Source organism: Microcaecilia unicolor, chromosome 7 (genome assembly GCF_901765095.1).
Source record: "Microcaecilia unicolor chromosome 7, aMicUni1.1, whole genome shotgun sequence".
Lineage (NCBI taxonomy): Eukaryota > Metazoa > Chordata > Amphibia > Gymnophiona > Siphonopidae > Microcaecilia > Microcaecilia unicolor.
The window spans coordinates 277748243-277764894 of NC_044037.1; the positions used below are offsets into that span (position 1 = coordinate 277748243).

The window sequence follows — 16652 nt, forward strand, 5'->3', positions numbered from 1 at the left end:
ATAATGCTCGAATGAGTTTCATTATACCACCCCCCCCCCCCCCAACACACACACACCTGTACCAGAAATCGGAGCCAGCTCCAAAGAGGTGTTGGCCAAATCTCACTCCTCTTTTGCTCTGCACAGTTTAAAGCCTCAGAGCTGTAAATAGTATAAATGGTCCCCTGTGAGTAAGCCAAATTCTTCATGAAGGTCAGGGAATGACAGAAGTTTGCCCTCCACCCATGTCTGCTCCAGTGTTTGTAGGCCTTGGTTACCCCAATTGTATATGTTGTATCAAGGAGCCCTGGGGTGAATTTACCAAGAATATCGTATGGATGTGGTTAAATGATATTGAGGCATATTTTCAAAGCACTTAGCCTTCCAAAGTTCCATAGGTTTCTATGGAACTTTGGAAGGCTAAGTGCTTTGAAAATATGCCTCCTTGTCTCTGTGCAAAAAATGTTTTTCGTATTGTCACCCAGAAGGATAAAGGAGCTCTCAAGATAGGGCTTGTGGTGACCGGCCAATATCTCTTTCAAGTGTGAAATGGGGAGCCAGGGCAAAGCCCATAGTGGGACTAGACCACAGGTCTTGGCGTCCATTCTGGTCCGTGGATTGTCAATATCCTTCTGCCAATGGGCCACAATCTGTAGTAAACCCGCCTGATAAAATAACTCCAAGTTAGGCACCCCCATACCCTCATCTGCTTTCAATTGATACAAAATCTGACATCCCACTTTAGGAGGTTTGTGTTTCCAAATATAGGCGAAGGCTTTGTGCCTGAGAGCTTCAAAAAAAACAAATGGATTTGTAAAGAAATAGCTTGAAACAGATACAGCAGCTTTGAGAGGATTGTCATCTTAAGAGCCGAAATTCGCCCCAACCAGGATATCTGTAAACTCTCCCACCTGTCAAGACCTATGAACAACTCTTTCAGCTTAGGAGGAAAATTCGCCTCATAGATCCCTGCGACCGTATCGGTCAATTGCACACCCAGATAATGAATAGATTTGGATGCCCATTGAAAGGGAAAGGCACACTGCAAAAGTAGTGTCTTCAGGGGCATCATCAGATTCAATATTTTTGACTTCTGCAAATTTATCTCAGGGAAGTTTGGGGGTTGGTTAACTTAAGAAGTATATCAGCTGCAAACATCATTAGTTTATGGATCCACCCTCCCACTTGGATTCCAGATATAGCTGAAGATGTACAAATTATAGCTGCCAAAGGTTCAATTGATAAATAATAAAGGGGAGAGTGCACAGCCCTGGTGAGTGCCCCTCCGCAACTCAAAAGTGGCAGTGCATGAGCCATTAAGCTTGAGCATAGCAAAGGGATACTTATATAGTGCCTGAATGCGCTGCAAAGAAGGCCCCAACAAACCTATCTTCTGCAGTATAGCTGTCAGGAAAGGCCAGGAAAGCCCATCAAAGGCCTTCTCTGCATCCAATGATACCATGATAGCTGGATCTCCACCCTTCTCTACAGCTGCAATCAGCCATAAAGCCCGTCTGATATTATCCACCGTTTGTCTGCCCTGGACAGATTCCATCTGGTCATCATGGAGTTTGTCTTGTTGGGCAGACTGGATGGACTGTGCAGGTCTTTTTCTGCCGTCATCTACTATGTTACTATGTATAAGATGAGGCAGAACCTTTTGTAATCTATTAGCCAGTATTTTAGTAAAAATCTTGTAATCAGTACCCAAGAGTGAAATGGGCCTATACAAGCTACATAAATGTGCAGATTTACCCGGTTTCAGTAGGATGGTCACCATAGGTAAGCGCCACCAATAGGGCAAAACAGTGTCTTCTTTGATAGAGTTATAAACTCTGGTTAGCACCAGGACCAAGATACCCTTACATTTTTTGTAGAACTTATTGCCAAATCCGTCTGATCCCAGTGCCTTGCCCGATGGGAGGGTCTTAATGGCCCAGAGCACCACCTCCTGAGTAATAGGAGTGGGTAGTCCCTCTACCTCAGATGGAGTCATCCCTGGAAGAGCCAACCCCTCCAGGAATTTTTCTGTATCTTCCCAAGAGGGGTGATTCTCCAGAGTGTAGAGTTGCTCTTAGTAGTTTAAAAAGGCCTGCTGAATAGCTGTGTCAGTTGTACATGTTAAATTGTACAGCGCTGCGTAACCCTAGTAGCGCTTTAGAAATATCAAGTAGTAGTAGTAGTACATATGTTAGAGTGGGCACCTAGAATCATGTAAATGTAATTTCGAGTTGCCTGCTGCTTTAGTTTATCTGATAATAATTTACTCGCTCTATTATTAAACTCAAACTATTCTTGTTAGTTTGATTTAATCTACCCTTGATTGTAGCTAGCTCCAGATCATAGAGACCCAATCTCAATTCATGCAGTGCATGAATTGAGTAGGTGTACCCTTCCCTTGTTTACAAAGGTATTCTAAATCAGATATTTCATCCCAAAACTGCTGCTCCTTCCTTCAGACTTCCTGATTGAGGTGTGCCTGCGAGGATATGAGATGCCCCCCCTCATTACCACCTTCAGACACTCCCATAACGTCAAGGGAGTTCAGTCTGGAGTATCATTGATTTGCAAATACTCTCGAAGGCTTTTTTCTAATTGCTGTAGATGTTCTGGGTTATCCAGCAATCTATCCTGCAACATCCAGGGGAGATGATGAGTCTTCCCCCTAGTAAAAACTAAATGTACTGTGAGGGGAACATGGTCTGACCATGTCCTTGGGGGTGTATATCTATTGCAGAAACAGATCTTCTGATTAGGAAGTCACCTAACCACATGTCAATCCTAGAATGTGTGTCATGCAAATTAGAATAATAGGTATAATCCCTTTCACTCCCAGGTACCTCCATCCATATGTCATGAATGCCTCATTTAGCTACAAATGAAAGGGCCAGGGCACAATCCCTTTCTGTATAATTAACTCTAATGGCTGAATTATCCTTCATGGGGTTCAGGGTAATATTAAAATTGCCCCTATCAAAAGCATACCTTCTACATTATTTGCCAGAATATCTGACACTTGTTGAAAAGACAGTCCTTGGTTTTGATTGGGTGCATATAAATTAAGAAAGGTGAATACCAAACCCCGAAGTTTCACAATCGGTATCAAAAAGCACCTCTATCTATGATTTTCTTGCACACCCAACAGTATATCCTCCCCTGCAGTTTTGAGGCAGACTCAACTGAAAGCAAACTGCTCTACAGTATACCTTATCTGCTTAAGTAAATAATCATATTTAGATAATGAGTCTCTTGAATAAAGAGCACATCCGCCTGCAGCCGAGTCGCCTCGTTAAATAATAGTTGATGTTTATATGGTACATTCAGACCCTTAACATTAAGGGACATACATATCAATTCCAGCATGTGTAACTTGTAGATCACTACCCCTTAATAGCTCAATCCCAGGTCTCCTCCAATACTTCCATCCACCTCGAAGGAACTGCCCCTCCATCAATTGCAGTATAAATCCCCAATACTCTCCCTTTAATATCCCCCCAATCCTCCTCCCCTCCCCCTCACAAGCTTCTGTCAATGGAGACAGGAAGGCATACCGCACTGGGCATGGTCAAAAAGGACATGTAAGAGGAAGAGGCCATTGATGCACATTCCTTTATATAAGTAAAGCATATGCCTCCCAAAGTCCCATGTTATATAACTTTTCAAGTCCTACAACTAAATAAACCACCAGCATGTCCAACCTTAGATTCCAGTGATAGTCCCGATGTCCAGGAGATGCGGAATCTCTTCTTGTAGCCACTGATTCACATAAGTTTTTTCCAGACCAGTCACTATATTTCTCATGTTCCAGATGCAGCTAGCAGTGTAGAGGTTGATTTCTGACGCGTCAAATGTCCTCTGCTCCTGGAAACCCACTGCCATTTGGGGCGAGAACTACATGACCTCGGATCATAGAGTTGTGATGATTTGGTTGAATTAGAAAATGCAGAAGAAGGTTCCAAGTCAGGAAAAATGGCGCTGGCCTCATCCTGCGATTTTTATAATACAGCATTTCCCTTCTAAATAGAAGGCCAATGCAAAGGGATATTGCCAACTGTATTTCAACCCCTTTTCTCTGAAGTATGCGGTTAGAGTCCTAAGTTCTCTTCTGTGGCGTAGGGTCAGTGTCGCCAAGTCTTGATACAGTTCCACGCTGTATGTATCCAATATGATCAGACTTTTCACTTTAGCTTGCTGCAGGACTGCTTCCTTAATCTTATAATTGGTAAAACAGGCTGTTATGTCTCTGGGTAGATTGGCCCTTGGGCGATTTACCACACGATGGGCTCTGTCCAGGTTAATGTGCTCCGGCATGCTAGCAATCTTCTGTACCACCAGTTCGCTGTTTCTGCACCCCCCCCCCCCCCCCCCCAATACGAATATTCGAGTGACGGCTCTGATTTTCCAGATCTTCCACTTTGTCCAGTAATAGGATGTGTTTGTTTGTTCATTGTTTGGCAAAGAAGGCTTATAGGCCAGTGAGGGCTTCTTGATGCTCTTCAATACGCATCTCCGAATCCTCTACTCAGTGGCCTATTTCCCATATCTTCCCTCGGAGCTCCGCTGCTAACGTTGAGATCTCCTGTCTTACCACTTTGATATCGTGTTTTATCTCTTGTAGCAGTATCCAAAGCTGCTGCAGTGGTTCTCTCAATTCCGCTGGTTTTTCAACCAACTCCTGTTCGGTTCCCAAGCACTGCCTAAGTTGGGGAGCGGTGTCAGTTCGCCACCCGACGCCATCTTTGTTACCACTGCTGTTTGTGGCTGGTATTGTGGATTATAGGCAAAATCCTTAAGATTTGTTTGCTGAGGGAGTGACATTCCAGCATCTTCCAACGCAGTAGAGTGAGACCTATCTGGTTGTACACAGTTGGAGCGCAGATTACTCCTGTTACATGGGATATTTACAGATGAAAAATTAGAGCTGGAGGAGCTCTGAGTTCAGGCTTCTATCTTAGGTGATGACGTCACTTCCTTCCAGCACATACAGATATTGAGGGTAATTTTATAAACGGGTGAACTAGATTTTGAGGTGAAGAAGGCCCTATTTGTAGCCTATTTTAAAAGACACCATATACCATGGGGAATTATGCAATTGTGTGTGCATAATTTCTGATATAATTATAGTGTGCATAATATGATCCAGTCACCCTCTACATCATCCAACTGGAGTAGAACCCCGGAGGAGCGCAGCAACGTGAGAGGTGAGAGGAGGAGCGGATGCAGAACTGACAGCCGATGGCTGCCTGCGGTGCCCGGCTTCCTTTTTGAAAGCATTTTTTCAGGATTTTTTTTTTGTTTTGTTTTTGTTCTGGCCGCTGCTGCTCAACAGGAGAAGCAGCAGTGGCTGGAAATGGCAGCTGAGCTGACGTCGGACGGTGGGGGGGGGGGAGCGGCGGCGATCTCGGGGGGGGGGGGGGTGGAGGGGGAGCAGTGGCTGCAGTGACCTCTGGGGGGGTGGAGGGGAGGAGCATTGGCACCCTGGGGGGGTGGAGGGGTGAGCGGCTGTGACCCCGGGGGGGGGGGGGGGGGGGCATGGCGAAGGGATTGCCTTGTTGTGTATCGTGGTGCTTTGTTCTGGTTGGTCACAGCTGCGTGTGACGTACCAGGAAGTTCCGACGTCATTTCATCAGACGGAGAGCACGAATGGTTCAATGTTTTTGTGCCACGCAGTCAGCTTCAGAACGTTGGAGGTGCTTATTATTATTTAGGATTTTTCTCTGTAGAGTAACACACCATACGATTGATTTAAGAACTTGTAACCTTCTCACTCAATTACTATTCTTGGCGAGAAACAACAAAACATACATAATAAATAAAAGCAAATGAAAATACATAAAAGCAAATTAATAAATAGTTTAACATAATGCCATTTTCAATCAGGTAAAAACACAAAATATCAAAGTTATAAATTTACTATGCCTCATCTTCTGCAATCTATAAGCTGTAGTGCAGTAGTCACAAAAAAAGATTTGTCTCCAAAAGCCTTCCATAAAAGGTCTTCAAAGACTCTCTTAAAAAATGTTTGTGCTCTTAGCTGATGTCAGCTGTTATGGCAGTGTGTTCCATAGGTTTGGCCCAGCAATATAAAAAATAGAGGACCTCTATTCAAGTCTGATGAGAAATGATGGAACATCCAAAAGGTTCTTGCAGGCAGACCTTAATGGCCTAGATGGGCTGATACATTCTTAAGTTCACAGCAATGATAGATGGTACTTGATTATTCAAAACCTTTTTAATGCTTCAGAACCATACATGTAGCCACTTCTGAGGTGGATGACCTAACACTACTTTTCTGTCACCTAGACTATATAAGCTTCAGGAGCAACTGGGAAGAATAGCCAAGTTACCTGAGTTCGAGTTGTGCTTCTGCTTTTGGTATTTACTGTGACCTTGGGTGGCTCAGGTTGTTTCCTGGCTCCTCCAGTATCCCGTTAGATTGTAAGCTCTTTGGGGTGTTGTCACGAAATGCCTAGCCACTTGCCTGGGGTTACTCTGCGGCCACTTAGAGGTCTATCCCCAGCACAGCTCAGGGCTGCCTGCACTTGCCACTCGTGCTCTACACTAGCACTCTTCTCCCACTGACTGGGTCACAACTGCTTCTGGGCGAATCTCTCACTCTCAAATTATCCCCAGTTATTTCTAAGTTACTGGGGCCACACTCCCAGAAAGCACTCACAGACCCAACACACGTTCCAGACAGGCAGAGCAATAAACAATTGTTTGTCTTAAAAATATATTGAACAATGAACAAAAAATGTGCAGTCGGCAAACAATAATAGGTAACTGAAATATGGATCAATTATAACACTAAACATTTGTTTACTTCCTAAAAAGTACCTGGGAAGATCAGGAAATATGCTCTTCACAGATTATCATATTTAACTGATCACAGGGCCTTAGCAAACAGATCCTGCTCTCTTTTTTTTTTTCCTGGCTAAGGCTGGAGGCAAAACCAGTATGCTCTAAAGGAAATGAGCTCCTGGTCCAATCAGAGCCCAGACAATAAAATTTCAAAAATATACTGCTGCTTGCTTCCTGCTTGTTTTATGTTTAAATATTTTTATTGGTGTAAAAAATAAACAAACACAATATTGTCCTTGTAAAAACACTCCATACACCACTAAAGCCATGTCATATTGGTAGAATACAACTCAGTACAAATACATTTTTGCTTTTTTTCCTGCTTGTTTTAAACTAAAAAAAAGAACATTCAGAGGGACTTTTACTAAGGCGCACACACGTTTTTGGCGTGTGTTAAAATTGGAGGTGCACTAAACGTTAGAGACGCCCATATGAATGCATTGCCATCTCTAAGGTTTAGCGCGTGCCAAAAACGTGAGTGCACCTTAGTAAAAGACCCTCTCAGTTCTCTGTAACAGCTTTATAGCAATGAAACACCACCTTCTGGCCAAATAGGAGAAATACACTTCAGGACATAATTAAGGCAGGAAAATATCCAATATGTTTTACAGGCTTAAAACACACTGTTCCTTCACAGATCTTGCTCTCTTTTCTTCCTGGCTAAGGCTGGAGGCAAAACCAGTACGCTCTAAAGGAAATGAGCTCCTGGTCCAATCAGAGCCCAGTCAACTAAATTTCAAAAATATACTGCTGCTTTCTGCCTGCTTGTGTTAAACTAAAGAAAAGAACATTCAGTTCTCTGTAACAGCTTTATAGCAACAAAACACCACCTGCTGGCCAAATAGGAGAAATACACTTCAGGACATAATTAAGGCAGGAAAATATCCAATACGTTTTACAGGCTTAAAACACACTGTTTCTTCACAGGTGTGGATTGATTTATATCTGTATATAATTTATTTTATGGTGCCTTCATTTAGATTACCGTAAAATACTGAAAATGACTTTCCTAGTAAGAGTCAGTTTCACATTTACACATCTCTACTATGGAAGTGCTCCCAATTCCTCTTTAAATTATTGCATTTATATGACTGTGAGTCACCTTTGTCAGTGCACACAGGCCTTTTCATACTGAATTGTGATGGAAAGCACTTTGAAATGAAAACTTTGAAAATTTCCTGAATTTGTTTGAAAGAAAACAGGTTGCAAAGCTGCATTCTTTATTTATACACATTTACCAGATGGATATATATGGATATATTAATATGTATTTTTTTTTAATTTTCTTTAAACAATTTACATAAAGACAATGTGCAAGTGATCAGTATTTAAGGAAGAGAGGTGACCCTCGCAGGTACTGCAGTGGAGCCTGTGCACAGTACACAAGATGTGGTCCAGTTATAGTTCCTGAGGAACACTTGCAGGTAACTAAACTTTTTATACACACTTTTTTTCTGTTCAGACCTCCTCCGCTTGCAATATAGTTAGGACTCTATCTGCGGAGCCTACGCTTAGTGGTCCATTCCAGGCTCAGGCTTCCTCTGAGGATGCTATAGAAGTAGTGTTTCTCTGGCCCCAGCAGGGAAGGAGTCGGCACAATAGTCACATCTAATGACCAGATTTAGGGTCTATGTTGTGAAGGTTCTACAAGGAACTTTAGTGTTTGGTGTCCATCAAAGGTCTGTGGCTGTAATGCATGGGCTAAATTGAATAGGTGGAAAAATCTTCAGGTAGTTGCAAATGAGAACAGATGGTGCCAGTTCGTAGACCTGGTTCTGATTTGAGCTGGAAGCTCAGAGGAGCTGGAAAAAACTGGAGTGGAGGAGTAGCCTAGTGGTTAGTGCAGCAGACTTTGATCTTGGGGAACTGGGTTCAATTCCCACTGCCGCTCCTTGTGACCTTGGGCAAGTCACAACCCTCCATTGCCCCAGGTACCAAAACTTAGATTGTAAACCCTCTATGAACAGTTAAAGTAAATGCATATAATATGTACAGCACTGCGTACATCAGGTAGCGCTATAGAAATGATTAGTAGTAGTAGTAAAAAAAAACTGCTGGCTTAAAAATAAAGGGAAACAAAAGCAGAGCTGTACCTGTGGCAGTTGGGGACATATGTTTCCTGGCTTTGCTAAGTGTGCAGGTGAAAAGAAACTATATTCCTGTGACTTTGTGCAAGTAAAACCTGAACCTAAAAATGTGAGAAGTAAATTGTTTCCTGTGATCTCTAGTTCCAAGGATTCATGTGTGGGAATAATTTTTTTTTAATTTGTTTATAGCAAGTTTATATTACATCTCAAGTAGAACATTTGACAACATAAAATACCATCTATTCCAAGAAACTAACATCAATTAAAAAAAATGGAAGTTCAAATATGGACTTAGACAGTATATACAACCTCAATAAAAGAAAAAGGAGAGAGGGACAAAGGAAAATGGAAAGGAGGAGAACCTATTCCAATATATTAGGAAAATGAGCAGGAAATTTCTTCCAGAGGCTTAGTTACATTAACATTTATACATAGAAGACTAAACTATTCTGTGTCAGCCACATTCACTATGGGAGAGGACGCTACAATCAGAACTGGCAGTTTCCTAGCCTCCACAAAATTACTTAAATGTCCTGGGTCAACAACGGAATAAACCTTAGCCCCCTATTTTACAAGCGTGGGGATAATTTTATAACAGGAGTGTCTATGTGTGTCATTTTTTTTAATTTGACAAAAATGTCATTTATTTTAAAGCTTCCCCTATGAAGATATAACATAAAATTTTAAATCAGCAAAACAGCTGGATTTAGGTGTAAACAGCCCTTCCAGAAAATTCTGGGCATATGCAAAGAGAGTTTCTGCTGTGTCTAGCAGGTAGAATAATTTTTAATGCAGTTTTGCTGATTTAAAACTTGTTACAAGTTCATAGGGGAAGCTTTAAAATAAATGACATTTCTGTGAAATTAAAAAAAAATGGCACACATGGGCATTAAATCTTTTGCAAGTATGTTTATAGAAAACTATGCTTATTGTCATCATGAAGAAAATAGCAGGTATCTAGTGCTCCAATGAAAACCACAATACAGCACTGGAAATAACAAAGCAGCTTCTGGAGTACTGACAAATATATTTTGGAAAATAACGCCCCCCCCCCCCCTCCCTTCAGACCCTTGAAAATTCCACCAGCCCCCACAACTACTCTTTGATCTTCTACCCCCTAACAAGAGAGAATGCAAATCTCCTTTGCTATTGTTTTTGACAAATGGAGATGGTTGCTGCAGCGGGACTGGCTTCAACTTTATAGTCATACCGTCTCCTGTGGACCAGATAAGCTTATCCCATGTCCCCTCATTTAACCTCAACTCTTATCTCTGTTTTCAGTTTTGGCACAGTATAAGTGATCACAAGAACAAAATATAAGAAAACCAATGGACTGCATTAGGGGCTTCTAGCCCATGTAGTTATGTTTAAACAAAAGAGATCTGCATGAAACAAAATATTTATATTTATTTGGACTTATAAAACCACTTGCCCCTGAAACATGTTCAAAACAGAATAATCCATTTGTGTATCTAAAATGTAAACTAATACAAAACAGATGAATATGTGATTCCATATGCCCCAAATAAAGGAGAGTTTAATTCTACTTCCATTTAATTTCAATATATTCCATCATCTTTATAAACACCAGGCTTCCCAAAGCAGATTACTACAACAGTTAAGATGAACCTATCAGGAAACAGGATATTCTCACAATCTCACTGAAATCTGGCTATCTGAATTGTATAGAATAACAGTGAAGAAAAATGAGCACAAACTACAGAATTTATCATTGCTGTTTCTACTAGCTACAATAATTTTTGAAGTTGTTTTAGTGATATTCAATTACTAGTAAAAAAAAAAAGGCCCGTTTCTGGAGCCAATGAAATGGGCACTAGCAAGGCTTTCCTGTGCCCCCACCCCCACCGAACGCACCTTGGTTGTTAGTGACGGCATTGCACCGCCGTGGCCGCCGTCGATGTGTGACTGTGGCCCCCCCACCCAACGCACCTTCGTCGTCAGTGGGTGGCCCACTGCGGCGCCCTGGCCGTCGTCAATGTGAGTGAATTGGTCCGCCTCCACCCTCAACGTCATAAAGTTTGACGCGAGGGCGGGGCCCCGAGGCTGTGAGTTTCTTGGCTTCAGAGCTTCGAACTTACGAACCTTGGCTTCAGTGACGTCATCCGACAATAGAACGTTGAGGGTGAGTTTTATATATATAGATGTGTTTTCTCTCCTACCTTGGAAGGCACTGCCTATCCAACAAAAACAGTGTTAGACTTGTTACAGATGGGCAAACAATAAAGAATGACAATGTGGATGCAGCAACTCATAGGTTTGCTTGCTGTGTTTTGAGTGAACGGCAATGACTGCTGCGCGGGGCAGTGGAAACAGAGATTAACCAGATGACTTCCTTGCTTATAGTGGACTAAATAGGCTCACTTCCACTCCAGTCTATTAAACCTCCTTCAAGATTCGCCAGGAAAGAGGATAATAGAGAACTGCAGCGCTGGGTTATGGCTAGTGATCGCTGCATACTGTAAGCAGCGGTGGCCATCAAAACAAAGGAGCGCTCCTTCTGTCAGAAAATTTTTTTTACCCCAAGAATGCTAGATCCCGCTAAGTCACGCCCCCTGTAACGTAACTTTACCGTCGCACAATGGGGGCCTTGCAACTTTTAAGGAGGACAAGATTGCTACGAAAATATGAGGGTCCGGCAGAATAATCTTCAGCGTTGAATACATCAACAGTCTTCTTTTAAAAACAATTTTTTTTGTGGATATATGTAAAACGTCCCTATCTAAATGACTGGGCAAAGAAAAAAATGAACTTTTAAAGGTGTTTTTAATTGAATCCGGGAGGATCCCGCTATATCGTCTTTTACCTTTTGCCTTAGGAAATATTCTGTTCACAGAGCCTCAGCAAAGAGATCCTACTCTCTTTTCTTCCTGGCTAAGACTGGAGGCAAAACCAGTATCTCCTGGGTAACTTCAGGCCAATCAGAGCCCAGAACAACAACATTTGAAAATAGCTGCTTACATCACTGCAGGCACTTCCCCTTTCTCTGTGTTAACTAAAGAAGGAAAGGTTAGTTCTGTGTAACAGCTTTAAGCATAAACATGCACCACCTGCTGGCCAAACTAGAGAAATACATTGCAGGAAAATATCAAAATAATTATCATAGACTTAAAACACACTGTTCTGTCACAGGGAACAAATCCTTTCCGCTGCCATAGCTATTCCAGTATTACTCAAATGATCTTCAACTAACTCATCTGAAGAATGTAATGTAAAGAGTCCTGCGAATCTAATTTTCTCAAACTGTTTCGTTTTAGAGCTACAATCAGCCAGCATTTGGGCTCTGGAGATTTTATGTAATTTTGTTTACAAGCTTGTATAATATTTTAAAATCCAGCTAATCCTGTCCGAAATTTTTTTTGAATAATATGATAGCTTTGTTTGCTGAATCTTTAGCTTGTATTTATTTGTCATCCTCCATAATTTTTTATCCTCATTTTGACATTTTAACCATTTTCTTTCAAGCTTTCTTTATCATTCATTAACTCTTCTGAAAAACCATTCCACTGTTTTCCTAGCCAGTCTTTTTTCTCCGTTTCAGCGGTGCCATTTCATCTAAAACATTTCTATATAGTGTATTCCATACTGAAAAGGACCCTTTAGAAGTGGAATTGTGGCCAGTTTCATTGTCTACCTTATGCCAAAAAATTAGGGGATCAATTTTACTTCATTTGACCTGTTTTCAATGTTTTCTTTCTTTGCAATGCATTACAAAGTGTAATCAATAAAGATCTGTCCAAATTAATGGACACCATGCTATATTTGAAACATTAGCCCCCCTGTTTACTAAAGCTTAGCTCAAGTTATCTGCAGCAGGGCCCATTTTATTCCTATGGGCCCTGCTACAGATAACTCGAGCTAAGCTTTAGTAAACAATCCCCTAAAAGAGGACAAAGTTAAAAACCTATATGCAAATATATCTAATTGATAACTCTTAACATGAGTAGAAAATGTCAGAGTATGAAACCCAGCAAGGCTAAAAAAAAAATTCTTAACCTGACTGACTTTCTCAACAGTCAGATTTTTAAGATGAAATGAATATCTCCAAATAAAACAATATTTGGAAATTCAACCTCTGATCTAAAACAACAACAACAAAAAAATCTTTGAGCATCTTTCCATTTACCAGGAGGGACAATAACATACAATGGAGGATTCTCCATGTTTTATTTTATCTCCAATCTCCAAAAATGGTAATTTTCTTTACTTAATATAAAAAAATGTATATATTATTGCTAAAACCGCTCCTGTTCTTTTCTCATGATTATTATTAACTGCTTTATAATAGGGGTGGGCATTTAGTGTACTATAAATGTGATTACATAAATTTTTTTTTTATTTTACTATGATTACATTTTTTAATCATGATCAAACTGTTTAACTCCTGTCTGTTGTCCAGCATTGCTTTCTCTCCCCTGCCTATCCTATTTCACTTTGCCATAGCAGAGGGAAGGCATCATTTGCAAGTAGCATGTGGAAATAGCTGTGGAGACCCTATGAAGAGCCACATGAATGCGGGAGGGGGGATGCTGGACCTGTGTGCTGGAGGGAGGGTCGGCAGCAGGAGAGGAGAGAAATGGGTGTCTGTGTGTCAGGGATGACAGGTTTAATAGCAGAAAGGGAAAGGGGACTTGATATACCGCCTTTCTGTGGTATTTTGCAACTACATTCAAAGCGTTTTACATATATACAGGTACTTACATACCTTGTACCTGTACATATATATCTCTCCTTATACCTGTATATATATACAGGTACAAGGAGAGATACTTGAGTATATGTACAGGGGAAGGATGACCCAGGAGAAGAGAAAGGTAGGTGCCTGTGTGGAGGGGAGAGGAGCAATATGTTATGGGAAGGCAGTGTGTGTATGCAACTTTTCATTATATTTAGCAGGTTTAAAAAATGTCTTTCATTGGCTATCTTTTATTTCCCTGCTTGGTATCCTGTTCTTATTACCCTTTGTGGAATCTCACTTAAAGCATCCTGGATTTTTTTCAATCCCCATCTTCCACCCCTGCTGTGCTTTTCTCAAATTCTGAGTGTTATCCTTGCCCTAGGGTGTTTCTGGCTGGTTGCCTCTCTGCCATTTGGTGTAGAGAGAGAGAAAGAGAGAGATTCTGTAGCTGAGTGTATGTGCATGGTGGGTTCTCTAGTGTAGGTAGAGGATCCTAGGAGCCATGAGCAAATTGAAGAAATGATTTTTGCAGGAAATGTTGTATGAGACACACAGGCACAGAGGAGGGCCATGAGGAGGCATCCATATTGGAGGATTTATAGGCTTAGTACCCAATTCTTAGACATCAGATGATCAGTACAGTTCATTGTTCTCCAGTCTGTATGAAATGTTAGTTCTTTGGAATAAATGTCTTAAGTCTGCATGTCCTTACAAGGCTGTATATTTTCTTTCACTTTCTTCTTCACTGATCTGTCTTAGCAATGTATGATATGCAGTGCAGATGGCTGGCACTGTGGAAGTGTTGGTATACCCGACAGAGAAGGTGTTGAGGATGCAGACTTTGTACTGTATGTTAGTGCACTGTCTACTGAGAGATGTGGCCAGGAAAATATTGTTGCTTACGCAGCATACTGTCAACTTGAAGCAAAAATGGACAGGTAAACAAATTATTCTCAGCTTTTGTTTAATAAGTTAAAGAATTTATACATTGAAGTAATGTGGATTGGAAAATATCTGCTTTTCATGTTTTTTTGCTAATATTAATTTATGGGCTGACGCAGTAAGTTTACATTAGAACTATGCATTGATAGCTTAGCATATGGCTTTTTAACGTAAGCATAATGCCAGCTTTTTGCTCACTGATGCAAATAGAACCTGCCTACAACTTGTACACTAACCTGAGAGAGCACACTGGGCATATATGCACACAGCTATGTGCTAAGGGCAGCTAGAGCTGTAGAAAACCATGTATTAGTGAAAATTTGCAAATGTGCTGGAATGCTGTTGTGTACATACGGTTTTGCAGTATCAATATTTATGCACAGAAGGGTTGTGTGTTCAGGAGTTGAAGGAGAGCATAGATTAGGGAAAGGGGAAGAGTTATTGTGACCTGTGATGTGAATTAATGTTTTAGGAGAGGGGGAGGGAGATGAGTGTGCATAAATATTGAAAAAAATAAAGCTAGATTACCAAGATATACATCAGGAGCAGATATATATTGTGATATTGTTTGCCTATTGTGTTCAAGTTTCTAACAAAAAGTTAAACATCAAAAAAAGTGCTTGGTATTACCCATCCGCCAGCATCTTGCTTCACAGCTCCTAAGCTATGGAACGACCATGGTGGTCAAGTCCCTCCTTCCATTCCCCCTCCCTCTTACCTCTTTTGAGGTGTTTTTTGTGTTGGGTGCCTCGGCTGGCCTTCTCTGTCTAGTGGCAGCCAGGCAGCTTTGAGAGCCTGAGGAGTCTAGAGTAGATTAAACACTTCTGACAGTTTTAAATGGCTGAGCAGTTTGAGTGGCTTACTTGCAACCTGCTCCTCGCAGTGCCACTGGTTTCCTCTCATGTTACGTTTTTTTCACGGTGGATTCCCTGGGCAGTGCAGGTGGCATGATGAGTTCTTAGTTCCTGAAGCACTGCTCCCTTTGTAAGCGCCAGAGCCTGAAATCAGCAGGGCGTTACATATTCTCTGCCAGCCGAGGAGACATTGAGGTAGCAAATTCAGCGGTGGTGGCTGTGCCTAATCCGGGCCCTTCTTTCGGGGACAAGGTGGGAGTACTTAATGATGAAGGGCAGTTAATGGCAGTGGCTCTGATTTTTGGGAGGCGGCGGGAACTGCCATTTTGAATGCTGTGTTGGGATCGGAGCAGCTGTCGCAGTTAGAGCCTGTGTCTCCCCTTGGGCCCTAGCTGGGGCCTTGATATTGCCTGGCTCCTTCAGGGTTGATTTTTTATTTTTTTACCGGATTTTTTTCTGGCCATGTACAAGGCCTTCTGCCTTTAGGAGGCCAATAGGTGGGGCAGCAATATAAGAGGGGGTCCTGGATCTCCCTGGAGTGCTGTTCTCCGTGGTCAGAGGAGGATCAGAACGGCCAGAGAGGAGCTTCTGGATCAGAGTTTATGGGAAGACACTTAGAGGGAGAAGTTGCTTCGGGCAAGGGCTTCTCTGTGGTCTGTATCTTTCATCAGGAGGAGTTGCAGGAGCACATCTCCCAAGTCTTGTCGATGCTGAAGTTTGAAGAGGCTCATAAAGAGGTGCCGCAGATGGTGTATCTGCTTTTGAAGGGCATTCAGAAGTCCTCCAGGTCTTTCCCTATGCACCCGAACATTAGGGTCGTGATTCAGACTGGTATTTGCCCGATGCTCCTTTCCCAATTGCCCAGTCCATAGTCCGCCTCCATACCAGGATAGGGAACCCTTATGGCCTCCTATGGTTGATGCCATAGTGTCAGCGTTGATCAAGAAGAATATTGTCCTGATGGGTGATGGTACGGCCCTGAAGGATCCCTAGGACCATTGGATGTAGGTGCTACTGAGCAGATTTTTGATGTGACAATGCTGATGGTACAAGCAGCTATATATGGGGTCTTGGTAGCCAGGGTCTGTTTTCGCTGGGTGGAGTGAATTGTGGACAGGGAGTTGGATGATTGGTCTGTAGAAGGTTAAGAAGACTAAGCACTCATATTTTTGTACTGTGATATCTAAGTCCTCCAATTTGATCAAATCACTATACTCTGTAGTCTTGCACCTA

The 16652-nt window shown here is 41.8% G+C and overlaps 1 protein-coding gene across 2 annotated transcripts in view; it reads left to right on the forward strand.

Annotated features, from left to right (window-relative positions):
• LOC115474287 (leishmanolysin-like peptidase) overlaps positions 1-16652 on the forward strand; it is a 73509-nt gene that overhangs the window by 10221 nt on the left and 46636 nt on the right. For both annotated transcript variants that reach the window (XM_030209690.1, XM_030209691.1), the window contains exons 5-6: positions 8147-8264; positions 14383-14561. In XM_030209690.1, coding sequence (XP_030065550.1) covers positions 8147-8264; positions 14383-14561 — 297 coding nt within the window. The remainder of the gene's footprint in view (positions 1-8146; positions 8265-14382; positions 14562-16652) is intronic.